Below are 27,943 nucleotides of genomic sequence, written 5' to 3'. Positions count from 1 at the left end.
CGAGCATCGTGTCATTCCAATGCGAATCATCTTCAAGCAGGCCTCTAATTTGGCAAGCCTCACGAAATGTTGAACATATTTGTCCATTGGCAGTTCTAAGAGCTTCAAAAGAAGTAGGACCTCTGACAGTATGTAGCAAAATCCGTAGAAAGAAACATTCAAAATGATTTGGGTGAACAGTATAGACACAACCAATAGCGTCTGTACATTTCACACCGTTCCACCCAGGTACAGTGGTTCCTTGAATTCTGCGTTTAAAAACTTTTCATGATGGTTCCAAGTGTAGTACTGTGGAACATCACAATATAGTAGCGTCTTGGCAAAGTCATCTTGTTGACAGAGTAAAAAAAATGCAGTCAATGTTGTGTTACGTGGTTCACTGATTCTCTGCTGTAAGTTATGTTCTGTGAAATAAACATGTTGACCATTTTCCAAATGTACAGCCAAATGCATTACCGTTGGATGTCGTTCATGTATTGGAAAATCAAGAATTCGCCAAACTGCCTCATTGCTGCTGATGTATCTACCCATTGGCTACGTCTACACTGGCCCCTTTTCCGGAAGGGGCATGTAAATTTCACCTATCATCGTAGGGAAATGCGCGGGGGATTTAAATATCCCCCGCGGCATTTAAATAAAAATGTCCGCTGCTTTTTTCCGGCTTTTAAAAAAGCCGGAAAAGAGCGTCTACACTGGCCCCGATCCTCCGGAAAAAGTGCCCTTTTCCGGAGGGTCTTATTCCTACTTTGAAGTAGGAATAAGACCCTCCGGAAAAGGGCACTTTTTCCGGAGGATCGGGGCCAGTGTAGACGCTCTTTTCCGGCTTTTTTAAAAGCCGGAAAAAAGCGGCGGACATTTTTATTTAAATGCCGCGGGGGATATTTAAATCCCCCGCGGATTTCCCTACGACGACTAGTGAAATTTACATGCCCCTTCCGGAAAAGGGGCCAGTGCAGACGTAGCCATTATGTGTTGCTGAATTTCATCGATTGCTGCTCCATCTCTTTCTAAGCCAAATACCGCTTGGTCACTGCCTTTGTTTACATATTTGCATATGTACATAATTGACTTCACTGAGCTGCAATACTCAACACTGATATGGGCCGCAAAAATCCGAGAAAGTAATGGACCGTATGGTACAACCCACGTGTTGTCGATTTCAATCTCTTGATAAGAGTTATTAATTTTTATCTTGATTTTAGCTGTAAAACCACCATCTTCTACTTTTGTCCTTCTATAGAGAGGATATCCATCTTCTCCTGTTTGAGTTTCTTGAAGATTTCGTGGGTATTTTTTGGTACACTTTCCATGTACCATGCAGGGAGATTTAGGATTGATACTACTGCATGGACCGTGTATCATGAAGTTGCTCGTATTACACGTTGGTTATCAAGCCGAATGTGCCTCTGTTCCACACTTTTGGCTGCTCTAGATGCTGCATTTGTAAGTCGCAGATTTTTGAGCCGTGTCTGTCTTTGGTCTTGACTCTCGGATGCCCTTAATTCTGCTTGTATTACACGTTGCCTGTCCAGACGAATCTGCCTCTCTTCTACACGTCCAGGTGCTCTTGATAAAGCCATTCTTTTTGCACCTGCAGTCTTTCTTCCTAGCTGCTTTTTTTTTAATGGCATAATATTTTAATAAAATGGGCTAAAAATGCAATGTGTTGTGTACTGATAAATTGTTTTAGGAAAAATAATATAATCCGTTCAATAAGTGTAAGCAGGGTCAGGGTAAACTCTATCCTGACATCTAGTGGCGAACTGTGGCAAGTGGTGCAAAGAGACTTCAGGGGCTGAGCCCAATTTGCATAGACACACCCACCCTGTCTAGTATGTGCCACAGCAGCCCAAATCGTCACTTTGGCCACTGTGGGAGCCCCAGTCTCTCTGTTATTGAGGCAGAGGGGATAAAAGTGTTGTTACCCTGATTATGCGAATCAAGGACAATGGAATGGTGGAACTGTTTATGACAGAGGGATTCGCCATAAACTAAGTAGCACTCGCTAGACAAGTGGCATGGGTTCCAAACCCAGTCAAATTGAGAGAGGTTGGGGACAGGTCTTGGTACCTGGGGGGTCCTGTTTGAGGGCTTAAACAACACTGATTGCACTTCCTCCTCTCTCCACTGTGGAATATCAGAGTTAATTTAGATTCCATTAGGAGTCTAGTTGTGAGCTGTGGTGCTAACTGTGCTGTGGGCGAGTGCTAAGGCACCTCTGTTATGAGCTGAAATCACTGTGGCTGTGTCTACACTGGGCCACTTATTCTGGAAAATCAGCCGCTTTTCCGGAATAAGCTGTGAGCTGTCTACAGTGGCCCTTGAATTTCTGGAAAAGCAATGACGCTCTACTGTACAAAATCAGCTGCTATTCCAGAAAAACTATTCTGCTCCTGCTTGGGCATAAGTCTTTATTCCGGAACACTGTTCCAGAAAAGGGCCAGTGTAGACAGCCCAGTAGTCTTTTCCAGAAAAAAGCCCCGATCGTGAAAATGGTGATCGGGGCTCTTTTCCGGAAAAGCGTGTCTACATTGGCCACAGACGCTTTTCCGGAAAAAGGGCTTTTCCGGAAAAGCAGCCTGCCAATGTAGACGCTCCTTTTCCGGAAAAACTGAAAACGGAATAGTATTCCGTTTTAAGCAGTTCCGGAAATTCATGCCAGTGTAGAGACAGCCTGTGTGCTGTGCTGCGGACGAGAGCTGAAATCACTGTTGCTGAGGGGAGCCTGGTGCTGTGCTGTGGACGAGAGCTGAAATCACTGTTGCTGAGGGGAGCCTGGTGCTGTGCTGCTAGCAGAGCAGTTTGCAAGGGGCAACCAGCAAGTGCAGGTGGACAGTAGATGCAGCTGGCAGGGCGACCTGAGGGCAGACAGCGGAGCGGCTGACGGGGGCGGCCTGCGGCTGGTAGGAGCGGCAGCCGGCGGAGCAGCGGCAGGAACAACCAGCTGGCAGCCCGGAGCGTGGACCGAGACGGTTGGCGGATTTGCGGAGCCGGACAGTGGAGGCGGCTCACCTGACGACAAGTGGAGTGTGGCGGAGTGACTCGCGTTGACAGCGGCGGCACGGAGAGGCGGAGCCACCGCCGGGCCACGTAAGGTGCATCGATCCCCACCCCTCCAGGTTGGGATGGTGAAACCCTGCCGGGTGGACTTTTGAACCCTGGGACGGCACTGACCCAGGGCTGAGACTTTTGGGGTTTTGGACTTTTGGGACGTTGGGGAGATTTGTGGCTGGGGGGAGGGCCTTTGCTCATTGTTTGGTCGGTAAATCCGAGTTGTGGTGTTTCCCCAATTTAATGCAGATGTCGGTTACCTCATGTTATTAAAGGTTTGCTACTATACTGAGGCTCTGTGCTTGCGAGAGGGGAAGAATTGCCTCTTTTGAGGCACCCAGAGGTGTATGTAAGATTTCCCAGGTCACTGGGTAGGGGCTCGAGCCGGTGTTGTATTACCTCGTTGGGAGGAGACCCCTAGATACTGAACCCGGCCCTTGCTGCTGCTATTTACTCGGCCTGGCAGAAGGGTTACATAAGTAAAGTGAGTTACCGAAAAATAGAGTCAGTATACGTTGTTGAAATATAAGTTGACAGTTGATATAACAGGTGAGGAGCCTGAGGGGAGGGAGGGGGAAGGGAGCCGCACGCCTACCGCCGGCGCCCGAGCCCGCCCTCCGCTTCTTTGTCCCTCCGCCGGCCTTAGTGAGTGACTGTCCCTGCCGCTTCCTCCGTGAAGCCACTTCTTCCCGCACTGCCAAGCTCCGTGCAGCCCTGGGGAGAGGCGTACGTCTCTCATCTCTTCCCTCCCACAGTACCTTAAAACCTTCTCCTGGATGAAAGGTTATCCCATGCAAAGTTTGGTTGCAGTAGCTCTTATAGTGTCTGGGGGTATGTCTACACTACAACCCTAGTTCGAACTAGGGTGGTTAATGTAGTCATACGAACTTGCAAATGAAGCCCAGGATTTGAATTTCCCGGGCTTCATTTGCATCTTGCCAGGCGCCGCCATTTTTAAATGTCCGCTAGTGCGGACTCCGTGCCCGCGGCTACACGCGGCACGAACTAGATAGTTCGGACTAGGCTTCCTATTCCCAACTATCTAGTTCATGCCGTGTGTAGCCGCGGGCACGGAGTCCACACTAGTGGACATTTAAAAATGGCGGCGCCCGGCAAGATGCAAATGAAGCCCAGGAAATTCAAATCCCGGGCTTCATTTGCAAGTTCGTATGACTACATTAACCACCCTAGTTCGAACTAGGGTGGTAGTGTAGACATACCCTAAGTTATTAGTACACAAACTTACAAACATTCTCCTTTATATATTAGATTAAAACATACATATCGCAGGTAAGTTAAAATTGCTATTGAGATATTAACTTTTATTTTTCCTCACTTCATGATTTAAACTGAAATATTAATTCAATTTTATTAACTAGGGCTGTCAAGCAGTTAACAATTGTGATTAATCACATGATTAAAAATTAATAGCACAATTAATTATGCTGTTCAACAATAGGATACCATTTATTTAAATATTTTGGATGTTTTTCTACATTTTCAATTATATTGATTTCATTTAAAACACAGAATACAAAGTGTACAGTGCCCATTTTATATTTTTATTAAAAATATTCACACTGTAAAAAACAATTTGTAATTTTCAGTTCTCCCCATTACAAGTGCTGTAGTGCAATCTTTGTTTGGAAATGTAGAATTATATATCTAAGAAAATTATAAAACTTTAGCACCTGTAAATACACTCAGTCTTACTTCTTGTTCAGCCAATCACTCAGAGAAACAAGTTTGTTTACATTTACAGTACCTAATGCTGCCCACTTTTTGTTTATAATGTCACATGAAAGTGAGAACAAGCACAGGGGTGGATTTACAATGAAACATACCTTCCCTGGCAGTCTAGCACTGGGCCTGGCAGCGTCCCGCCCCCAGTGCAGTGGGCAGCCGCTCTGTTGCGGGGGCAGTCCCTCTGCAAAAGCCTGTGCGGACAGCAGGAGAGCAGGGAGGCTCACCTGCAGGTTGCAGCCTCAGGACAGCCAGCAGGAGGTGGTGAGCAGCGCGAACATGGACTGGAAGGCTTCAGGGGGGCATGGGGCAGCCGCACAGCTGGCCAGAGAAAAATGGTGCTTTGAAGTGGCAGAGCAGGGGGCAGCCAGAGGAAGGAGAGCCCGCAAGCTGCACAGCCAGCAGGAAAAAGTCACAATTTGAAGTGGGAAAGTGCCGCTTCTCTCCCGCAGCTGGCTGTGTGGCTGCGCTGCCCCGTCCTCCTGAGTCCTCCAGACCCTAATGTTGCACTGCTGGTGGCTGCCACCTGGTGAGTGGCTGCTGCCTGCGAGTAAGGGGGAAAGCGACCGGGGCCAGGGAGGTGCAGCACAGAGGTGGCTGATGGATCTGTGCCTCCCCCCCCCTTCAGGTGGAGCACATGTGGGTCTCTTCCCACTTCTCTGGCCCAGCCAGCGCAGGGCAACTAGGGTGCCTGAAGCTGTCCTCCATGGCCATGGAGATATTCATATGTGCTCTATAAGTCATCTTCTCCAGCCCCACCATGGCGGCTCTGCTCCTGCGCTGGGCCCCCAGCTTCGCCCCTTCCACCTGAGGTCCTGCACTTCTGGGGGCCCAGACCTGCCCCCCCAACCTTGTCCAGGGGCCTGGCTATTCTGTCAGCAGCTCTGCCTGAACCCTTAGTTCCTGTGCCTGTGGCCTGCACCCAGGTCTGGACCTGCAGCTAGGAGAGACAGGGGCTGGCTTTCAGCACCCCACTATTAAAAATGTTCCAGTGCCACTGATGTGAAACCTAATTGGGAAATGGGTGGTCCGGACAGCGGCCCACCCAAGCCCACCTGTAGCTACACCCCTGCTCTTTCAGACATTTTTAATCTGCCTAAAAATTAAGGTCAGTTTCTTAGCAAGACTGAAACGACGCTATGAGTCTGGCAGTCAAAAACACGAAGGCGAGGCAAAAAGACAAAGCTAAGCAAAAAGACAGTTTGTCATCTTATTTTAAAAATCTTGACGTATTGAATAGAGGACTTTAATCAAAAAGTATGGGCGAGGAAACATCTCAATTATCTAATCACTTGGCGAGTTGTGCGGATACCACGACAACTGCAAATGTTGAACAAGTGGACCCTGAAGTGGCAATGGAACTACAAAATATTGGTCATTTTGTCGACGTAAGGGATGAAACCTACCCTGAAGACATTGCATTACGGCCAAAATCTATTTCATTGGATAGGATAGAATATTTCTTAGTAAATAAACTAAAAATTTGATAAAAGAGTATGAGGTTGGAGGATGAAAGCAATTTAGAGGTTTTCATGAGTCCCTTTTTCTGAGGTGAAGAAAACCAGAAGCACAGAAATGAGAAATTGTTGATTTTTTTTGTTTGTTTTTGGAAACCACAAGGCAGTCTACTGTTATGTTTTCAAATAATTCCCCTACCATAGTAAAGGAAAACAAACATTTGTTGATGGGCACTCTAATTGGAGAAATGTTGCAAGAGATATTGCTGATCATGAAACTTCCAAAACTCATATTAGAAGAATTGATTCTGCATTTTGGGCTAAGTTTGAGGAGTGTTCTTATTGGAGGAAAGTGCTGTGATGTGCTGTTGCCACAGTGAAACTATTGTCTTCTTTATACACAAATGCTAGAAGTCTAAATAATAAAATGGGTGAACTAGAGTGCCTAGTTTTAAAGGAGGATATTGATATAATAGGCATCATGGAAACTTGGCGGAATTAGGACAATCAATGGGACACAAGTCATACCAGGGTACAAAATACATCGGAAGGACAGAACAGATAGTGCTGGTGGGGGAGTGGCACTATAGGTGAAAGAAAATGTAGAATTAAATGAAGTAAAAATGAGCCTAAATGTTCCATAGAAATTCTATGGTAGTAATTTCATGCTCCAATAATAAGAATATAGCAGTAGGGATATATTATCAACCACCTGATCAGGACAGTGATAGTGACTATGAAATGCTATGGGAAACTCAGTAATAGTGGGGGATTTCAACTATCCCCATATTGACTGGGTACACGTCACCTCAGAATGGGAGGCAGAGATAAAATTTCTTGATAGAAATGTAGCCGTGTTAGTCTGGTGTAGCTGAAACAAAATACAGGACTATGTAGCACTTTAAAGACTAACAAGATGGTTTATTAGATGATGAGCTTTCGTGGGCCAGACCCACTCCCACTGGCCCACGAAAGCTCATCATCTAATAAACCATCTTGTTAGTCTTTAAAGTGCTACATAGTCCTGTATTTTATAAAATTTCTTGATACCTTAAAGGACTGCTTCTTGGAGCAGCTGGTTCTGGAACCCACAAAGGGAGAGGCTATTCTAGATTTAGTCCTAAGTGGAGCGCAGGCTCTGGTTCAAGAGGTAAATATAACTGGACCGTTTGGAACTAGTGACCATAATGTAATAAAATTTAACATCCCTGTGGTGGGAAAAACACCTCAGCAACCCAAGACTGTGGCATTTAATTTCAGAAAGGGGAACTACACAAAAATGAGGAAGATAGTAAAACAGAAATTAAAAGGTACAGTGACAAAAGTAAAATCTCTGCAAGCTGCATGGAAACTTTTCAAAGACGCCATAATAGAGGCCCAACTTAAATATATACCCCAAATTAAAAAGCACAGTAAGAGAACCAAACAAGTGCCACCGTGGCTTAACAACCAAGTAAAAGAAGCAGACACAGATAAAAAGACATCTTTTAAAAAGTGGAAGTTAAATCCTAGTGAGGAAAATAGAAAGGAGCATGAACATTGTCAAATTAAGTGTAAAAATATGAAAAAAGCCAAAAAGGAGTTTGAAGAACAGCTAGCTAAAAACTCAAAAAGTAATAGCAAAATGTTTGTTAAGTACATCAGTGCCAGTGGGGCCCTTGGACGATTGAGATGCTAAAGGAGCACTCAAAGATGATCAAGTCATTGCGGTGAAGCTAAATGAATTTGTTGCTTCAGTCTTTACGGCTGGGGATATTGGAGATATTTCCAAACCTGAGCCATTCTTTTTAGGTGACAAATCGGAGGAATTGTCCAAGATTGAGGTGTCATTAGAGGAGGTTTTGGAACAAATTGATAAACTTAACAGTAACAAGTCACCGGGATCAGATGGCATTCATCCAAGAGTTCTGAAAGAACTCAAATGTTAAATTGTGGAACTAACAACTGTGGTTTGTAACCGATCTTTTAAATCAGCTTCCGTACCTATTGACTGGAAGATAGCTAACATGATGTCAATATTAAAAAAGGGCTCTAGAGGTGATCCTGGCAATTACAGACTGGTAAGTCTAATGTCAGTACTGGGCAAATTAGTTGAAACTATAGTAAAGAATAAAATTATCAGACACATAGATGAACATAATTTGTTGGGGGAAAGTCAACATGGTTTCTATAAAGGCAAATCATGCCTTACTAATCTGCTAGAGTTCTTTGAGTGGGTCAACAAACAAGTGGACAAGGGGAATCCAGTAGATATAGTGTACTTAAATTTCCAGAAAGCTTTTGACAAGGTCCCTCACCAAGGCTCTTAAGGACAGTAAGTTGTCATGGGATAAGAGGGAAGGTCCTTTCATGGATTGATAACTGGTTAAAAGACAGGAAACAAAGGGTAGGAATAAATAGTAAGTTTTCCAAATGGAGAGAGGTAACTAGTGGTGTCCCCCAAGGGTCTCTTCTGGGACCAATCCTATTCAACTTATTTATAAATGATCTAGAGAAAGGGGTAAACAGTGAGGTGGCAAAATTTGCAGATGATACCAAACTGCTCAAGATAGTTACGACCGAAGCAGACTGTGAAGAGCTTCTGAAAGATCTCACCAAACTAAGTGATTGGGTAACAAAATGGCAAATTAAATTGAATGTTGACAAATGTAAAGTAATCCACATTGGAAAACATAATCCAAACTATACGTACAATATGATGGGGACTAATTTGGCTACAACTACTCAAGAAAGAGATCTTGGAGTCATTGTGGATAGTTCTCTGAAAACATCCCCTCAGTGTACAGTGGGGCTATGTCTACACTGGCCCCTTCTTCGGAAGGGGCATGCTAATTTTGAAAGTCAGAATAGGGAAATCCGCGGGGGATTTAAATATCCCCCGCGGGATTTAAATAAACATGTCCGCCGCTTTTTTTCCTGAAAGTAGGAATAAGAGATCCTTCGGAAAAGGGCTTTATTCCGGAGGATCGGGCCAGTCTAGACGCTTTTTTCCGGCTTTTCCCCAAGCCGGAAAAAAAGCGGCGGCCATGTTTATTTAAATCCCGCGGGGGATATTTAAATCCCCCGCGGATTTCCCTATTCTGACTTTCAGAATTAGCATGCCCCTTCCAAAGAAGGGGCCAGTGTAGACGTAGCCTGGCAGTCAAAAAAGCAAATAGAATGTTAGGAATCATTAAAAAAAAGGGATAGAGAATAAGACAGAAAGTATCTTATTGCCTCTATATAAAACCATGGTACGCCCACATCTTGAATACTGCATACAGATGTGGTCGCCTCATCTCAAAAGAGATCTATTGGTATTGGAAAAGGTTCAGAAAAGGGCAACAAAAATGATGAGGGGTTTGGAACGGGTCCCATATGAAGAGAGATTAAAAAGACTTGGACTTTTCAGCTTAGAAAAGAGGAGACTAAGGGGGGATATGATAGAGGTGTGACGGGGTGAGGCAACCCCGCACTAGAGGGACCCCCCCCAGCGAGGCAGGGGAAAGCGGCGCGGCTTGCCTCGCCGCCGCCGAGGACGCGTCCGGTGGGGTAACCGGGGCGCACTGCTCGGCAGGCGGTCGAGCTGGCGGGACCCCGAGCAACACGGGGGAGGGCGGTGACGGGGTGAGGCAACCCTGCACCGAAGGTGCCCCCCCAGCGGGGCAGAAAGAAACGCCGCGGCTGGACTCGCCGCCGCCGGAGACGCAGGCCCTGGGCTGGGGACTGGAGAGAGGGAGGGCCCGGACCCCCCTCACCTCCTCGCTCGTGGGACCCCCGGGGCAACAGCCGGGAGGGCCGACCCGGTGCCGCATCGCGGAGACCGAGACCTTCCGGGGCGGCAAACGTGGTCGTGTGACTGCCCAAGGCGGGGTGGGACTGTGGACCCCGTAACACGTGGTGGAGAACGTGGGCAATGGGCCCCCAAGCGGTAGGGGGGCGCTAGCGGAGCGGGGGTGGCTCTAGGGTACAGATAAGGGGGAGGTTTGTGGTCTTCTCTCTAAGGGGGCTGCCCAGATGGAGCCGGCAAAGGTGTTGGAGTGGGTGATGGAAAACCAGCGACAGCAGCAGCACCAGCAGACGCAGATCGTGCAACAGCTGGCGGCGCAGTTTCAAGAGCAACAACGGCAACTGGTTAGAGAGCTCACGGAACACCAACAGACGGTAGGGGCCCGGCGAGGGAGAGGGGAGGCTCCCTGGCCGGGGGAGGAAGACGCAGCGGGAGGGGCCCAACTGCCCGTCCGTTTAGCAAAGTTGGGCCCAGAGGACGACGTGGAGGCCTTCCTCGTAACGTTTGAGCGAGTGGCCACGGCGGCAAGATGGCCGGAAGAACACTGGGCGACTATAGTGGCTCCCTACTTGTCAGGGCCGGCCCAGATGGCCTACCAGGGGTTGCCCGCGAGGGAGGCTCTCCACTACTATAAAGTGAAGGAGGCCATATTAGATCAGGTGGGGATAACCCCCGAAACGTACCGCCAGCGGTTCCGGCAAGAACGATATCGACCGGGAGACCGGCCCCGCGCAGTGGCACACCGCCTGAAGGAGTCCGGGATGCGGTGGCTGGAACCCGAGCCCAAGACGGGAATGCAGGTGGCGGAGATTGTCATTTTGGAACAGTTTATACAGGTGTTACCGGGGGAAGGACAGAGGTGGGTTCGGCGTCACCGGCCCTCCACGTTAGCCGAAGCAGTGACGTTGATGGAGGATTTTATGGCCGCAGAAGGAACAGAGGAACGCGGGAAGAATCCTGTGAGTGGTCAGCCGGGGAGAGGGTCGATTGCAAGTAAGGGCCCCGCCGGGAGGGGAGAGCGGAGGCAGTCGGCGGAACCGGGGCCAGCCTGGGGACGGAAGTTAGCACCCGTGTGGCGGAACCCAGCCGAAGAACCCAGGGTGGAGCAGAGGGGGCCCGCCACCGAGAAAGACAATGGACGGAAGGCGGGGCCACCTAGTAAGCTGGTCTGCTTTCAGTGCGGGCAGGAGGGCCACTTCCGCCGGGAATGCCCCGTAATGGATTGTACGTTTGGAAGGGTGATGACCTCGGAGGCCCAGAAGGCGAAAAGCCTGCCGAGTAAGGTGATGGCCCGGGTAAAAGTGGGGGGCCGTGTCGTGGAGGCACTGGTGGACTCCGGCTGCGGGCAAACGATGGTACGGGCAGACCTGGTCGAAGGGGGAGCAGCTACTGGAGGGCCCATCTGGATGCAGTGTGTCCACGGGGACGTCCGCCCTTATCCAACGGCTTGGGTCAAGATAGAGGACGGACGGCATACAGAGACGTGGCGAGTGGCGTTAGCCCCAAACCTGGCGTACCCCGCCCTGCTAGGATACGATTGGCCGGGCCTGGGCCCCCTGCTCCGACAATGGGGGCAGGCCACGACATCACCCGAGGACGACCCCGGGGAAAGGGTGCCGGAGGTGGCGTAGGGGGAAGAAGCCCAAGCCCCGACTATCGGGCACACGGCAGGAGGGGCGGCGCCGACCGGTACCGGAGAGGATGCTCAGCAGTCTAACCTGGATGTAGACGAAGGGGATTTCACCCAGCTTCAGCGAGAAGACCCCTCACTTCAGCGAGCCTGGGACCAGGCTACGGCGCCGGGTAAAGGAGGCGGGACTCAGGAGACCTACGGCCAGAATCCCCGATTTGAGGTACGAGGGGATCGACTATACCGGGTGACCCAGGAGAGGGAGGGACGCGAGACGGTCCGCCAGCTGTTAGTCTCCACCCGGTATAGGTGGCGGGTCTTGGAATTGGCGCACGCCCACCCCTGGGCCGGTCACCTGGGGAGGGAGAAGACCCAGCAGCGCGTGCTGCAACGGTTCTTCTGGCCGGGGGTATATCGGGCTGTCCGGGACTTTTGTGACTCATGCCCACAGTGCCAGCTGACGGCCCCAGCAGGAGTCCCGAGATCCCCGCTCATTCCGCTCCCGGTGGTGGGCGTCCCTTTCGAGCAGGTGGCTTTCGACCTGGTAGGGCCGGTCGAGAAGTCGGGCAGGGGGCATCCAATTTATATTGGTTTTAATAGACTACGCAACCCGGTGTCCCGAGGCCGTCCCATTGCGGTCCACCACGGCGTCCGTGATCGCGGGAGAGCTGGTAAAAATCTTCGCGAGGGTGGGGCTCCCCCGGGAGGTGTTGACTGATCAGGGCCCGAATGTCACATCCCGGGTAATGAGTGAACTCTGCCGGATGCTGCGGATTAAAACTCTACGCACCTCCGTGTATCACCCCCAAACGGACGGCCTGGTAGAACGATTTAACAAGACGCTTAAAGCAATGATAAGACGGTTTATACATGATGACCCCCGGGAATGGGATAAAATGTTGCCGGCCCTGTTGTTTGCTGTCAGGGAGGTGCCCCAGGCCTCCTCGGGGTACTCCCCATTTGAATTGTTGTACGGGCGGCAACCGCGGGGGATATTAGACCTGGTGAAAGAGAACTGGGAAGAGCAAGAGTCGAGGGCCCGGGGGACAGTCCACTATGTGCTGCACCTCCGAGAAAGGTTGCGAGCACTGGGGGAATTAGCGAAAAGCAATTTAGAAAAGGCTCAGGAGCACCAAGAAAGGCGCTACAACCAGGGGGCCCGTTTGAGGGAATTCGCACCAGGAGATCGGGTCCTGTTGCTATTACCAGACCGGGATTCCAAGCTGATGGCGAGGTGGCAGGGCCCATTTGAGGTCCTCCGGAGGGTCGGGAAGGTGGACTACGAGCTAAGGTTACAAGGAAAAAGGAAGGACACCCAAATATACCATGTAAACCTCTTAAAGAAGTGGAAGCCCCGAGAAGCACTATTTGTGGATCCGCGACCCCTCGAGTTAGACCTCGGCCCTTGGTGTGAGTCGGAGGAAAAACCCTGGATAGAGGGAGAGCTGACACCAGCGCAGAGGAAAGAGATGGAACAGCTGCTCCAGGCCTTTCCACACGTGCTAACAAGCCGTCCAGGTAAGACAACCCTCGCTACCCACGAGATAGACACGGAACCTGGGAAGAAAGTCCGCAACCCGCTCAGGCCATTACCACGGAAGTTATGGGAGCCCGTGAAACAGGAGTTGCAGATGATGTTGCAGTGGGGGGTGGTAGAAGAGTCGCATAGTGACTGGCGGAGCCCAATAGTGCTGGTTCCAAAAGCAGACAAGACTTTACGGTTCTGTATAGACTTCCGGGGGGTGAATGCGATCTCACGCTTCGACGCCTACCCCATGCCCCGGGTGGAGGAGTTGCTCGAACGTATTGGGGAAGCGCAGTATCTCTCCACGATTGACCTCACGAAAGGCTACTGGCAAATCCCGCTGACCCCCGGCGCCCGGGAAAAGACCGCCTTTGCAACTCCCTTTGGGCTGTACCAATTTGTGACGATGCCGTTCGGGCTCCATGGCGCAGCAGCAACATTCCAACGGCTCATGGACCGAATACTGCGGCAGCATCAGACCTTCGCCATCGCGTATATTGACGACATCGTCATCTTTAGCACAACTTGGGGGCAACATCTGAAACATGTGCAGGCCATCCTCGAAACTTTAGCGGAGGCCGGTTTGACAGCAAACCCAAAGAAATGCAAATTCGGACGCCGGGAAGTGTCATACCTGGGCTACACCGTGGGGGGAGGGCGCCTAAAGCCCTTAGTCGACAAGGTGAGTGCGGTGCGGGATTGGCCTTTACCAGCAACCAAGAGACAGATACGGCAGTTCCTGGGGCTAGCGGGGTACTACAGACGATTTATAGCCGACTTTGCCACCCTAGCAGCCCCGTTGACTGACATGACGCGGAATAGCCAACCCCAGAAAGTAAGATGGACCGACAGGGGCGGGCAGGCATTTGACACTATCAAACGGCGCTTGGTGTCCGCCCCCATATTACGACAACCCGACTTTTCAAAAACATTCATCCTACAGACGGACGCCTCAGAGGTGGGGCTCGGGGCAGTGTTAGCGCAGGAGGTCGAGGGGGCGGAGCATCCCATACTATACCTGAGTCGCAAACTGTTCGACAGGGAAAAGAGCTATGCGACTATTGAAAAAGAGGCCCTGGCAGTTAAATGGGCCATTGAGGCTTTACGTTATTATCTTCTAGGGGACCGGTTCCTGTTGATCACAGATCATGCACCGTTGAAGTGGATCCAATCGATGAAAGAGACTAATGCACGAATAATGCGGTGGTATTTAGCTCTCCAACCGTACTGTTTCCAGGTGGTACACCGCCCGGGGGCGGCGCACCAGAACGCGGACTTCCTATCGCGAAGTATAGAGGAGGCTGAGGGGACGAAAGGGCCCCCAGAGCTCGATTTAAGGGGGGAGGTGTGTGACGGGGTGAGGCAACCCCGCACTAGAGGGACCCCCCCCAGCGAGGCAGGGGAAAGCGGCGCGGCTTGCCTCGCCGCCGCCGAGGACGCGTCCGGTGGGGTAACCGGGGCGCGCCGCTCGGCAGGCGGTCGAGCTGGCGGGACCCCGAGCAACACGGGGGAGGGCGGTGACGGGGTGAGGCAACCCTGCACCGAAGGTGCCCCCCCAGCGGGGCAGAAAGAAACGCCGCGGCTGGACTCGCCGCCGCCGGAGACGCAGGCAGCAGGGCAGCCAGGACACACCGCCTGGCTGGCGGCTCCAGGGACGCAGCCCGGGGCATCGCGGGGGAAGGACCCCCCCCCCCCCCGCGGCAGGGTTAGTGGAGACAACAGGGCGCAGGAATGGCACCCCACCAGCCGTGGGGCGGGCAGCCCCGCGGACACCCCAGCCAGCCCTATGCCCCACAGCTGCGGGAGATAGGGAGGACGCTGGGGGTGAGGGGAAACAGCTGGGAAGGAGGAGCTGGAGCTGGAGCCGTGGGCGAGCACAGGTGTGAGTGCTCTGGAGGGGCGGGGGCGGTACCTTCCTCAGGTATAAAGGCAGCAGAAGCAGAAGCAGAGGAGGAAGCAGGAGGAGGAGGATGCTGGAGGAAAAGACTGAGAGACACGAGGAGACAGCGAGACCAGCCGGCTGGTGAGCGGACGAGCGAGGGCATGAGGAAGCAGCCCAGGGCGGGTGTACTGGAGCCCGAGGGTTGATGCGTTGCGGCACTGTGCCCCATCAGCCAGGTTGGGGGGAGAGAAGAACATCTCCCCCGCCTTAGGGCCCTGGGCTGGGGTCTGGAGAGAGGGAGGGCCCGGACCCCCCTCACCTCCTCGCTCGTGGGACCCCCGGGGCAACAGCCGGGAGGGCCGACCCGGCGCCGCATCGCGGAGACCGAGACCTTCCGGGGCGGCAAACGTGGTCGTGTGACTGCCCAAGACGGGGTGGGACTGTGGACCCCGTAACACGAGGTCTATAAAATCATGACTGGTATGGAAAAAGTGAATAAGGAAAAGTTATTTACTTATTCCCACAATATAAGAACTAGGGGTCACCAAATGAAATTAATAGGCAGCAGGTTTAAAACAAACAAAAGGAAGTTTTTTTTCACTCAGCACACAGTCAACCTCTGGAACTCCTTGCCAAAGGATGTGGTGTAGGCTAGGACTTTAACAGGGTTCACAAAAGAGCTAGATAGATTTGTGGGGGTTAAGTCCATTAATGGCTGTTAGCCAGGATGGGTAGGAATGGTGTCCCTAGCCTCTGTTTCTCTGGAGGGTGGTGACAGGGGAAGGATCACATGAGGATTACCTGTTGTGTTCCCGCCCTCCAGGGCATCTGGTATTGTCCACTGTTGGCAGACAGGATACTGGGCTGAATGGACCATTGGTCTTACCCAGTATGGTCGTTCTTATGTTCTTTGGGACTACCTCTAAGAGGACATGATGAGTCATCAGTGTCAAATGGAAAAGGTAATTTTTTAACCTGCCTTGAATATCTTAGTGAATTTGACTATTTTTTCAATGAACATTTGAAAAATTATCAGTATTGTGGCTCAGGGAAGACCAATGTTTTAATACACCAAACCTACAATTAATTCATTGTAGCAGCTCCGAAACCAATTCACTGATGAAGTAAAGGATGCCAAGTACAATTCCAAAATAGTCGATTCAACACCAGACGTAAGTCATGTAGACCAATTAACATTAATTTTAAGATATGTGACCAGCAATGGTGAAGTTGTAAAGCAATTTCTTTGTTTTGTCCCACTAAAATCCCACACTTCTGAATGTCTAGAGACAACGCATTTGGAAATCATTGAAAATTTAGGTTTGGACATCAAAAATTGTCATGGACAGAGTTCTGATAATGCCGCAAATATGTCAGGAAAATATTCAGGTCTACAGGCAAGACTGAACAATGCATATCTCTCTGCTTTATTCAGACCATGTTCCAGCCATTCCTTACATTTAATCTGCAATGCTGCAGCCGTATCTTGTGAGGGAGCTACACATTTTTTTACTTTGTTCAAAACACGCATGCTTTTTTTTTTCAGTTTCCACACATCGATGGAGTATGCTATAATCACATTTGGAGCAGGCAAATGGAAAACATTTGACAGTGAAAAGAATTTGTGACACCAGGTGGTTTGCTTGTGCAGATGCTGTTTTGGCTTTGAAAATGAGCTATGATGTTATAAAGAGAACCTTATTAGACATAATCATCACATTCTGAAAAACCACATGCAAAAACTGAAGCAAAATCCTTAGCAGAAAAGTTTGAAAAGTTATGATATTGCTGTTTTTACTATTTTGTGGAACCGTTTACTTCAAAGAATTAATGCCGTCAGCAAATCACTGCAAAAAGTTGATACAAATGTATTGAACGCTGAGCAATTGTTAGCCTCAGTTACAAGTTTTGTCAAGGAGGTTCAAAATGACTATACGTCCGTGGAAACAGAGGCACTAACATTAACTGAAAATATGGGTTCCTCTGATATATCTGATGAGAAGCATAAAAAACTCAGGAAGTTATATTTTGATGCAACTAGAGACAATGAAATCAATTTAAAAGGGAAAGAGAAGATCGTCGTTGAGACTGTCATTGTTATTTGTGACACAATAACAGTTCAATTGCAGAGTAGTGGTGACTAAAGAAAACTGTTGATTTATTTTGCATTTTTTTTGACAGAAGTATGGATGAGGATGCTAAAAGCCACTACAGTAAGAAGTTAAGTGAATTCTACTGAGAGGACATAGACACAAATCTTTTTGAAGATGAAGTGAAACATTTCATTCATTTTATCGAAAATGGTGAGGTCTGCGCTTCCAGATCACCAGTTGATTTGTATAGACTTGTACATGACAGTTTGCAGGCAACCTTTCCAAAGGTAGAAACCATTCTGAAAATACTTTTAACAATGCCTGTCACAAATGCTTCTGGTGAACATTCTTTTTCTTTACTGAAAGGAGTAAGAAATTATTTGTGAAATATGACGACTCAGGAACATTTGATAAGTTCAGCAATATTGACAATTGAAAGTGCCTCTTTACAAAATATTACTTGACGACTTAATTGACAATTTTGTAAAGAAAAAGTGTAGAAAAGAAAGCTATCTGAATAAATATTTTTTTTCAAATTCAATACATTTCTTCAGAGGAAGTTAACTTTTATTTTTCCATTCATGCGTCATCTATACATTTTATTTTTACACAGTTTTCACATTAGCTTAATGCAAATACAAGCTTTCATCTAGACCAGAAGTTCTCAAACTGTGCTCCGAGAGCTCCATTCAGGTGGACTGAGGAAAGGTTATGATGGTTTTTTTTACAAAGCGCTCTTATCCAAAGCACTTTACAATAGTTAGCTACTGGTACAAACAATACTTGGAAAGATCATTAAGTGGTCCACTGAGACCCTCGCCAATTTTCAAGTGGTCTGTGGGAAAACAAAAGTCAGACTACAAAAACAATCAAGGTACCTCCCTTTATTTTCATTTACTTCTTATTGATTATAATATAGGAGGAGGATGAAGAAAAAAGAATGAAAATGGGAGGGGCAGAAAGAGTGAATGTTCTTTTTCTTGGCTCGGTCCCCGGGGGACCCCAAAAATGAAGCTGAGTACAGGGCCCCACTAACTCTAAATCCGCCACTGAATAGGCATTACCATGGCATTCCTCTTCATCTCTTGAAAAGAGAGCTGCTGGTCTGAAATAAATCTACTTACTGGAATTTTACTGTGTTTTCTTCTAGCTGAACCAGGGCTCCGAAGACCCGCTGAAGAGGCCAGTGGTGTATGTGAAGGGGGCCGATGCAGTCAAATTGATGAACATAGTTAACAAGCAGAAAGTGGCCCGAGCAAGGATTCAGCACTGGTCCCCCCAGGTGAGACTTGGCGTTCCATGGGAATTGTGCTACTATTGCTTTATGCAGTATATGTTAATACCATTGGTTGTTAATGTGTAGCGTGGCACTTTCCATGAGTGCTGACTGGAGAACAGTTAGTTACTCACAAAGTACCATTGACTTCCATGGGATTTCTCAAATCAGTCACAACTCACCAGTGTTCCAGTGCTGTTGGAGGTTCACAGTCTGGCCTTATATTTATTATACAGGGGCTGTGTCTACACTGGCATGAATTTCCAGAAATGCTTAAAATGGAATACTATTCCGTTTTCAGTTTTTCCGGAAAAGGAGCGTCTACATTGGCAGGCTGCTTTTCTGGAAAAGCCCTTTTCCGGAAAAGCGTCTGTGCTCAATGTAGACGCGCTTTTCCGGAAAAGAGCACTGATCGCCATTTTCGCGATCAGGGCTTTTTTCCGGAAAAGACTACTTGGCTGTCTACACTGGCCCTTTTCCGGAACAGTGTTCCGGAATAAGGACTTATGCCCGAGCGGGAGCAGAATAGTTTTTCCGGAATAGCGGCTGATTTTGTACAATAGAGCATCGTTGCTTTTCCGGAAATTCAAGGGCCAGTGTAGACAGCTCGCAGCTTATTCCGGAAAAGCGGCTGATTTTCCAGAATAAGTGGCCCAGTGTAGACACAGCCAGGGAGTTTTGTTTGGTTTTGGTGTTATAATGCCCCATTAATAAAGAAACAAAACATTTAAATGAAATAAGCAGGGCTGAACTTCCAGGAAGACACTCTGTCTGATGTTAGCAAACACTTCTTGATTGCATTTTTCATGCATGGATTAACAAAACAAATCTGAGATTTTATTCTCCTTCCAGTCTAGAATGGTGTCCCAGCACGGGGCTACTCCCTCCGTCCGGTCTCTTCATGCGGGTTCCCAGTGGTGGCTTGGCCTGCCCCGTCCATCCTCCTTTCACCGTCAAGGCATTCTCCTCCTCCTCCGTGATTCGCACCCAGGCTGTGGGGTACGGCCACACATCCCCGTGGACGCATTTCATCCAAACTGAAACCCCTACCAGCTCGGGTTTCACCACCAAATCTGCCCGGACAATGGTTTGTCCACAGCCCGAGTCCACCAAAGCCAATACAGGCACTCCCTCCACCTTCACCCTCACCACCATCTTGGTGTTATCACGAGGGCGGGCTCTCTGGTCTGCGGGTATTACGTGTCCAGAAGAACAATCCATAAAAGGGCAATTTCTATGAAAACGTCCCTCTTGCCCGCACTCATAGCAGCGGCTTCGAGAGGGTCCCTCCTCTCTCAATGGCCGATCCATCCCTTCTTGTTTACCTATTCTTTCCCTTTGCCCCATGCCCGGAACCTCCCATCCTGGGGCTACAGGCTTAGGTCCTTCAGCCCTCTCCAGGGTCCCCACAGCTCCCGGCCTCTACCTCCTCGAGGGCACCGAGCTCTCCCCAGGGCTGGGTGCCTCAGATGCCGAGTAATCTTCCATTAAGGTGACAACATTGGCTAGGGCCGTAGGGCGGTGTCTTCGCACCCACTTCTGTGCCTCTGCTGGCAAAATATGGATGAATTGCTCCAGTACTATGAGGTTGGCTACCTGCGTACTAGTGCGCCGCTCAGGCTCTAACCATCTCCAGCAAACCTCATGCAACTTCTGGGCCACTGCCCGGGGACAGGCCCCCAGTGAGTACTGTTCCTGTCTAAACTTCTGCCTATATGTCTCTGGGGTCACCCCGACTTGATCCAGAATGGCCTCTTTTATCTTAAAATAGTTTAGGGCCTCCCTGGCTGCTAAACTACGGTAAGCCAGTTGTGCAGGCCCTGATAAATAGGGGGCCAGGAGGGTGGCCCAGTGCTCCTCGGGCCACCTGGCGGCTGTAGCCACCATCTCAAACGTTACAAAGTAAGCTTCTGGGTCATCTTGAGGCCCCATCTTAGACAGGCGTATTGGCAACTAGAGGACACCCCCGGGTCCCTCTTCTACCCCCATAGGGGCTCCCATGCTGGCCCGCCCCATGACTGCTCCCTGCTGGAGCCATCTCTCCTGCTGTGCTTGCTGCTGGTCCACTAGTTCTCGTAACAACTGTCTTTGCTGCTCTTGTTGCTGAGCTGCCAATTGCTGCAGCAACTGAGTCTGTTGCTGCTGCTGTTGCCGCTGGTGTTCAGCTAACCACTCAAACATCTTAGCCGGGTCCATTTTGACCTCAGCCCCTCTACGCTCACTTTCCTCTCTCTCTTTTTTTTTTTTCTTCCTTCCCTTAGTTACAGGGTTTGGGGTCAAGTACCCACATTATCCACCACTTGTCCCAGCGTGGGTCTACTCCCTCCGGTCAATGCTCGCTCAGGCACCAGTGTATCTCATCATTGTGAGCGGATATATGCCATTTTCAGCAGCCGCCCTCCCTCCTTTCCCGTCACCAATGTCCCTATGTGCTCCCCACAAGTCCCGCACCCCACACAATTAAGTCTCAAGTCTCTTGAACAAAGTCAATAGTCCTAAATGTTTACTTGGCCCACTCGTAGAGGGTAGGGGGGACTGGTCCCACCCCCACTCCAGGACCCTAAGAGCAGGGACTTGTTTGGTTGGTGGGGACTCGTCCTGCAACGCACCAACCCGCGGGCTCCAACGAGGCCTTACCCATGGCCCGTCATCCATTTTCCGCTCGTCCTGGGTTACTTCCTACCCCCTTCGTCACATTGGTCCGTGATTATGCCGCCGACCGCGTCTCACCGCGTGATCCCATCCAGTGCTGTCAATTCCCCTGTCTCTGGGCCCACCCTGGGGGTTGAGAAGCCTTCTCCCATTGTGAGGGAGTCGCCGGTCCACTGCCCATCTCTCCACCCCGTACAGCCAGTGTCCTGACGAGGCCGATGGTCCGCAGTCCTCGCCTCCAGTCCGCCACCCCTTGCTGTAGGGGCCGACACCTTTTCAAAGCCGGCGCCATTCCTTTGGGATGCTGGTGCAGGCGCTGTCCCACTGGCTGGCAAGCTGGCCCCAAGCTCTTCTGCGCATGTTCCAGCGGTGGCCATGGAACAGCCCTGGTACCATGGCGCGGGAGCGGCTCCATGAGCCCAGAGAGCCTCCTCTCCCCGCTAGCTAGTGCGAGGTTCGGGGAGTTCCGCCTCGTGGGGACCTAACACCCCGTCACAAATGGATATTCCCAAGACAGCTTGAACACTTCTTAGATATAGTTTATGAGAAAAGAGAACATAAAAATAAGAGTATACCAGGTTTCTAGTTCATTTTTACTGGATTCCTAAATCATCAGCGCTACTAGGAAGCGTGACTCATTTGATCAATCAGTGATTGGCCAAGGACTCAGATGTGATTTTACTTGCTTCGGAAAGAGAATTGTACCAAAAACCCACTGGAGCTGTTGGTAACTGTGATTCACTCTGGGGGAAACCTGTTGTTTGTAGAACCAGCATTGAGTTCAGAGCTTCTGTAAACCTTATTTGCTAAGGCTGTGTCCCACCACACACTTAGGTTCCTGTGACAAATGTGACTTCCTCCCAGTTTGTATTGATTGTAAAGGGCACCCTGAATATTCACTATTAAGTACATGGAGTTTCATAAAATAATATGAATTGACCTCACTCAAAGGTATTGACCAAAGATTCTGGCTCATGCAGTCAGGGATCATGAGCAACTGGTCAAGAGAGAGGCTAACAACTGCAGTGACCTTTTCTACTATTGGGGCTCGTCTACACTGGCCCCTTTTCCAGAAGGGGCATGTTAATTTCAGCTATCGTAGTAGGGAAATCCACGGGGGATTTAAATATCCCCCGCGGCATTTAAATAAAAATGTCCGCCGCTTTTTTCCGGCTTTTAGAAAAGCCGGAAAAGAGCGTCTACACTGGCCCCGATCCTCCGGAAAAAGCGCCCTTTTCTGGAGGCTCTTATTCCTACTTCAAAGTAGGAATAAGAGCCTCTGGAAAAGGGCGCTTTTTCCGGAGGATCGGGGCCAGTGTAGACGCTCTTTTCCGGCTTTTCTAAAAGCCGGAAAAAAGCGGCGGACATTTTTATTTAAATGCCGCGGGGGATATTTAAATCCCCCGCGGATTTCCCTACTACGATAGCTGAAATTAACATGCCCCTTCCGGAAAAGGGGCCAGTGTAGACGTAGCCTTGGAGTTCAGGCCCCCAGGGCATTCATGGAAACCTTAATTATCAAGAAACTAGAGAAGGGGGAAATGGATTTGAAGGGCATAGCAATGGATTTGAATGTGATCTGCATGGGGAGGCAAGTTAAACTTCTTCTGTCTTCTTCACTTCTAAGCAACCCACAGAGTACTTTGACATGGGGATATTCCTCGCCTTTTTTGTGGCGGTCTCTCTCGTTTGCCTCATTCTTCTCATCAAGATCAAACTGAAGCAGCGACATAGTCAGGTAAGAGCTGCCTCAGCTCGGAATCAGTAATGATACTTTCCTGGCAGTCTGACCCCTATCTCTGTCTTCTAGGGTATGTGGACCCTGAACCGGGGTTAAGGCTGGCCGGAAGCAGTGCCGGCAGGGCATCAGATTAGGACAGCGTGGAGCTGCTGTCTCAGGCTAGCCGAGGGCTGTGCTTAAAGGGACCCGACCCCCACCCTGGACAGACAGTTCTCAGGGGTTCCCCGCTCACGTGTCTAACTTGATGAGGGACAGCAAAGCAGTCCTGGCTTGGAGTGCCCTGAATGCCCACACTCGGCATATCACAGGACTCGGCCATCAGACCGGCTGCACTTGCCGCAGGCTGCCATCCGGGGAGTGGGGTCAATCGGGGGGCTGCAGGAGAGCTTCCACCCCAAGGAGCCCGCAGAGCCACCCCAGTCCTCCCCATTGGGGGCTCGTACCCCATTCCTCCCTCACCTCCTTCCACTTACCCCTCCCTAGCCCCCCTTCCTGATGTACAAAATAAAGGACACGTGTGTTCAAAAATAGAAACTCTCTTTATTGAACAAAACTCGGGGAGACTGGGAAAAGGAGGTGGGAGAGGGGAAGAGAGAGGGTGGGAGAGGGGAGGGCAACTAAAATGATCAGGGGTTTGGAACAGGTCCCATATGAAGAGAGGCTAAAGAGACTGGGACTTCTCAGCTTAGAAAAGACGAGACTGAGGGGGGATATGATAGAGGTCTATAAAAGCATGAATGGTGTGGAGAGGGTGCATAAAGAAAAGTTCTTCATTAGTTCCTATAATAGAAGGACTAGAGGACACCAAATGAAATGAATGGGTAGCAGGCTTCAAACTAATAACAGAAAGTTCTTCTTCACAAAGCAAATAGTCAACCTGTAGAACTCCTTGCTGCAGGAGGCTGTGAAGGCTAGAACTAGAACAGAGTTTAAAGAGAAGTTAGATAAATTCATGGAGGTTGGGTCCAAGGAGTGGTATTAGCCAGGGGGTAGAAATGGTGTCCCTGGCCTCTGTTTGTGGAAGGCTGGAGATGGATGGCACGAGACAAATGGCTTGGTCACTGTCTTCGGTCCATCCCCTCCAGGGTCCCTAGTGTTGGCCGCTGTCGGCAGACAGGCTACTGGACTAGATGGACCTTTGGTCTGACCCAGGACGGCCATTCTAAGCTCAGGGCTCAGGGTCGGGGGTCTCACTGGACCACCCTGATTTTCATGCAAACCTGCTCCTGGGTGGCCAGGCTGGCAGCTCTCCTGTCCTAGACGGCCACTTTCCTGTGCCTAGTGTGGACGTCGTGGATGAGGTCCACGATCTCCGCACTAGACCTGGTGGGCGCCCGCCTCTTGCGGACCCGGGCAGGCTCCCGGGAGCTGCCAGCCTGGTCCCGGGAAGAGGCGGAGGGCTGGGTGGCAGCGGGTGGCTGGTTCGTGCCGTGCCAGGTGCAGGGTCTGCTGGCTGGGTGCTGGCAGTCTTGCACCTGGCACGGGTACCGTAGCCAGACCGTGCCCCTTTAAGGGCTCCAGGGCCGGGAGGGGGGCAGAAGAGTTTCCCTGGTGGTGCCCAGAGTGGCCACCAGGGCAAGCTGGGGAGGGCTAGCCTCCCACTAGTTCGAATTAAGGGGCTACACAGCCCTTTCGAACTACTTAATTCGAACTAGTCGTTAGTCCTCGTAGAATGAGGTTTACCTAGTTCGAATTAAGCGCTCCGCTAGTTTGAATTAAGTTCCAACTAGCGGTTTGCATGTGTAGCGCCTATTAAAGTTAATTCGAACTAACGGCTGTTAGTTCGAATTAACTTTGTAGTGTAGACATACCCCTAGAGAGTTGGGTCAGTGCTGTTGAAGAGGGAGAATGGTTCACTGTCTGGAAAAACAGTTGTTGTGAAAAGGGTTTTATCCAGAGGCGCATGGTACTTTAAAAAGGTGATGGATTTTAACAGGATAGTGGCTTCACAGCAGGTTCCAAGCTTGTTGGGTGTATAGTACAGTAAAATCTGGGACTCGCTGGTCCCCAGCGGCTGGGATCAGGAGCCAGCCAGGAGCCCCGGCTGGGGCTAGAGCCTGAGCCTGGCCATAGTGCACCAGGGGCTGGGCGTCGGTGCCAGAAGCAGAACCAGCAGCAGGAGGGGCAGTGGGCTGCAAGGCAGGGGGCCTCCCCTGGTCCGGCAAATTCCCTCATCTGAGACCACTCAGGTTCCGAGGATGCCAGACCAGGGAGGTCCAACCTGCATGTGCTGATGGAAATCCTAAGGATGCAATTAAAGGAGAAGAGAGGCAACTTTCTTTAAATGAAGATTTTCCTTGATTCCTAGAGGGCAAAAATTTCAAGGAAGGAAGTCTGGTTAGGAATCATCCCTGGGACATGTTTTCCATCCCTCTGGGCCTGGGAGTCCAGGCAGTAAGGGTCTTTAGTTGGCTCACCACCTCTCGAAGGAAGGCTCGATCAGAGGCTGCTTGATTCACTAGCAGCTGACTTGTTTCTTGCTGCTGCCAGGTGTGATGGTTTTGTGCCCCCCGCCCACCCATGCTTTATGAAATTGTCTTATGGATACAAATAACACAAAGATGCTTTGGACAAAATACCTCATGTGACCTATCAATCTTAATGTCACAATCTGCTGGATCTGTTTATTGTATTTTGGTGTATGTATCATTCTTGTGTGTAAAGCAGGCATGTCCAAAGTCTGGCCCGCAGGCCAATTGCGGCCCGTGTTCCGGTTTAATACGGCCCCCGCTTCCTACCCCTCTCCTGGCTCCCCGGCGCTCTTTTGAACTGGCGCGCCCAGCACGCCGCTTCCGGCCGCGCCGCCGCCGCCCATGGCCTCCGCGGTCCCAGAGCCTGCCCTGTAGGGCACGTCCGCAGCCCCGCTCGGCTGCGGGTTCGCCCTGCCCCCGGGCCGCCGTGAGGCCAGCCTGCCCTGCGCTCTCCGCCCGCCTCCGACCCTGCGGGCCCTCCGCCTTGGGGCTGAGAGTGCGGGGACGGCCCTCACGCATGTTCACTTCTTCAAATCTGGCCCTCTTTGAAAAAAGTTTGGACACCCCTGGTGTAGAGTTAGCGTTATGGAGTATGGAATGATTTATGGTTTAAATGTGCACAGGAAAGCCATCAAGGGTGTTTCCCTCAATGTCTGGGTGATCACCTGGAAACAGCCTCCTTTCTCCTTTAAGTCTTAGCAGTGGTTGGCCTTAGGAAGACACATGACCACCCCAACTGGTAGGGTCTGACCTGGTAATTTTCCATGGAAGGGTGGAATGTAGAGACAAAGTATTCCTGCCTAAAAAGAAGGCTATTTAACATGCAAAGTTTTCAGGCCCTTGGTCTTTGGCTGGCATGACACTCCCAAGAGAGTGAACCAGAGACCCCAACGAAAAAAGATTTTATTGGAGGTTTAGCTGAAGTAAGAACAGTTTTAGGGTAAGTCTGTAATGAGCTTTTAGTGTTAGAACTAGCTATGCTCTTTCTGTTATTTTAAATTTGTAATTCACTTTGCTCTGCCTGTTTTCATTTGCAACCACTTAAATCCTACTGCTCGTACTTAATAAAACCACTTTTATTTACTATCAAGCCCAGCATAAATAATTTGTTAGCTGGGGGAGCCATCAATGTGTACATCCTCCTTTAATTGTTAAAGGGGGCTTACCTACATAATTAATTTGGGGTTCTGATCCCATTTGGGGGTTGGGTTGCTAGAAGCTGTGCCCGAAATTGCATTCTCCTCCGATCTGAAGAGGTTCAGGGTCTGTATTGCTCTTTGGAGGGGCAGTGATCTCAGCTTTGTGCCTTGGCTGAAAGCAGACTAGGATATCTGCCCAGCAGCACAGGGTGAGTGTCAGGGGCTTTATCAGTACACCAGGAAGCACACCCCCACAGGGGTCTTCAGTGACTGCACCCCATCACCACAGGTAACCTCCTTTAGAGCCAACCCCTGCACCCAGGTGGCCTCCTGCTGGGCTGCAAGTGGCTTGAACCAGGGCTTTCACCAAGTCCTCCATCTTGGTGAGCCCTTAACTCAAACAAATAAGGGAAATACTTGTGGAGAGGGGGGTTTAGGTTTTTTCCCAACACCCTGGTGTCTTTTTCTCTTGTTTTTTTTTTTTTTGGGGGGGGGTTCTTCACCCTCTTTCCTCTGCTGTGCTGTGAGTCATCCCACTCCTAACACCAGTTGTGGCAGAGCTATGGCTGTACCTGTGGGTCCTGCACTTCTGGCAGATAGTGTTCAGCCTCAGAGGCTTGCTGTCCCACCACACGGCCTCTTTCTCTTTACTAGAGGCAGGGTTCACAGCCTACTGAGCCATACTCGTCACAGGCTAGTCCATAATATGGGGGTGAAACCCCTCTGTAGTCTGGGTCTCCCTATCCAGGAATAGGCTCTGTAGTGGTGTGGGAAAGGTTGGGGGAAACCCAGACCCACTCACTACTCTGGGCTCCAACCCAGGTATCCTAAGGTAGCAGCAACAGATGGGGAGTAGAACAAACCCCATCTGGCAACTACTTCCCAGGGCCACTTCCCCAAACAATCCCTCCCAAGTACCTTTCCTTTGGTACCTGAGCAGCCTATCCTGCTCCTCCAACACATTCTGCCTGCCTTGCAGCTCCCAGCTCTCACCCAGACTCTGCTCACTCTCAGCTCTTTGGCTCATTCTATCCTCCTCAGAGGCCCCAGAGCTAACAGAAGAGGAGCCCGGGAACATGCAAATGAAGCCCGGGATATTTAAATCCTGGGCTTCATTTGCAAGTTCGAATGCCTACATTAGCCTCCCTAGTTTGAACTAGGGGGCTAGTGTAGATATACCCTAAGTCACTCGGGACCCTATCTCTGCCCTCGAGTGTATCTACCTCTCCCCCTAGCTTAGTGTCATCTGCAAACTTGCTGAGGGTGCAATCCATCCCCTCATCCAGATCATTAATAAAGATATTGAACAAAACTGGTCCTAGAACCGAACCTTGGGGCACTCCGCTAGAAACCGACCGCCATCCTGACATCGAGCCGTTGATCACTACCCGCTGGGCCCGGCCTTCTAGCCAGCTTTCTGTCCATCTTACCGTCCATTTATCCAATCCACATTCCCTTAACTTGCTGGCAAGAATATTGTGGGAGACTGTATCAAAAGCCTTGCTAAAGTCAAG

At 50.2% G+C, this 27,943-nt stretch overlaps 1 protein-coding gene across 5 annotated transcripts in view; it reads left to right on the top strand.

The window, feature by feature from the left end:
• LOC149520870 (E3 ubiquitin-protein ligase ZNRF3-like) overlaps positions 1-27,943 on the top strand; it is a 367,062-nt gene that overhangs the window by 280,968 nt on the left and 58,151 nt on the right. For 3 of the 5 annotated variants that reach the window (XM_089775112.1, XM_089775114.1, XM_089775115.1), the window contains exons 4-5: positions 18,301-18,432; positions 22,706-22,816. In XM_089775112.1, the coding sequence (XP_089631238.1) occupies positions 18,301-18,432; positions 22,706-22,816 (243 nt within the window). Of the gene's footprint in view, positions 1-17,884; positions 18,025-18,300; positions 18,433-22,705; positions 22,817-27,943 lie in introns of those variants that run through there. The other 2 variants (XM_089775116.1, XM_089775113.1) reach the window with 2 other exon arrangements.

The sequence above is a fragment of the Pelodiscus sinensis genome, chromosome W (genome assembly GCF_052426305.1).
Source record: "Pelodiscus sinensis isolate ZL-2025 chromosome W, ASM5242630v1, whole genome shotgun sequence".
In the NCBI taxonomy this organism is placed as follows: Eukaryota; Metazoa; Chordata; order Testudines; family Trionychidae; genus Pelodiscus; species Pelodiscus sinensis.
The sequence above is the reverse complement of the archived record's forward strand: the minus strand, read 5'-3'. Positions and strand labels throughout refer to the sequence as shown.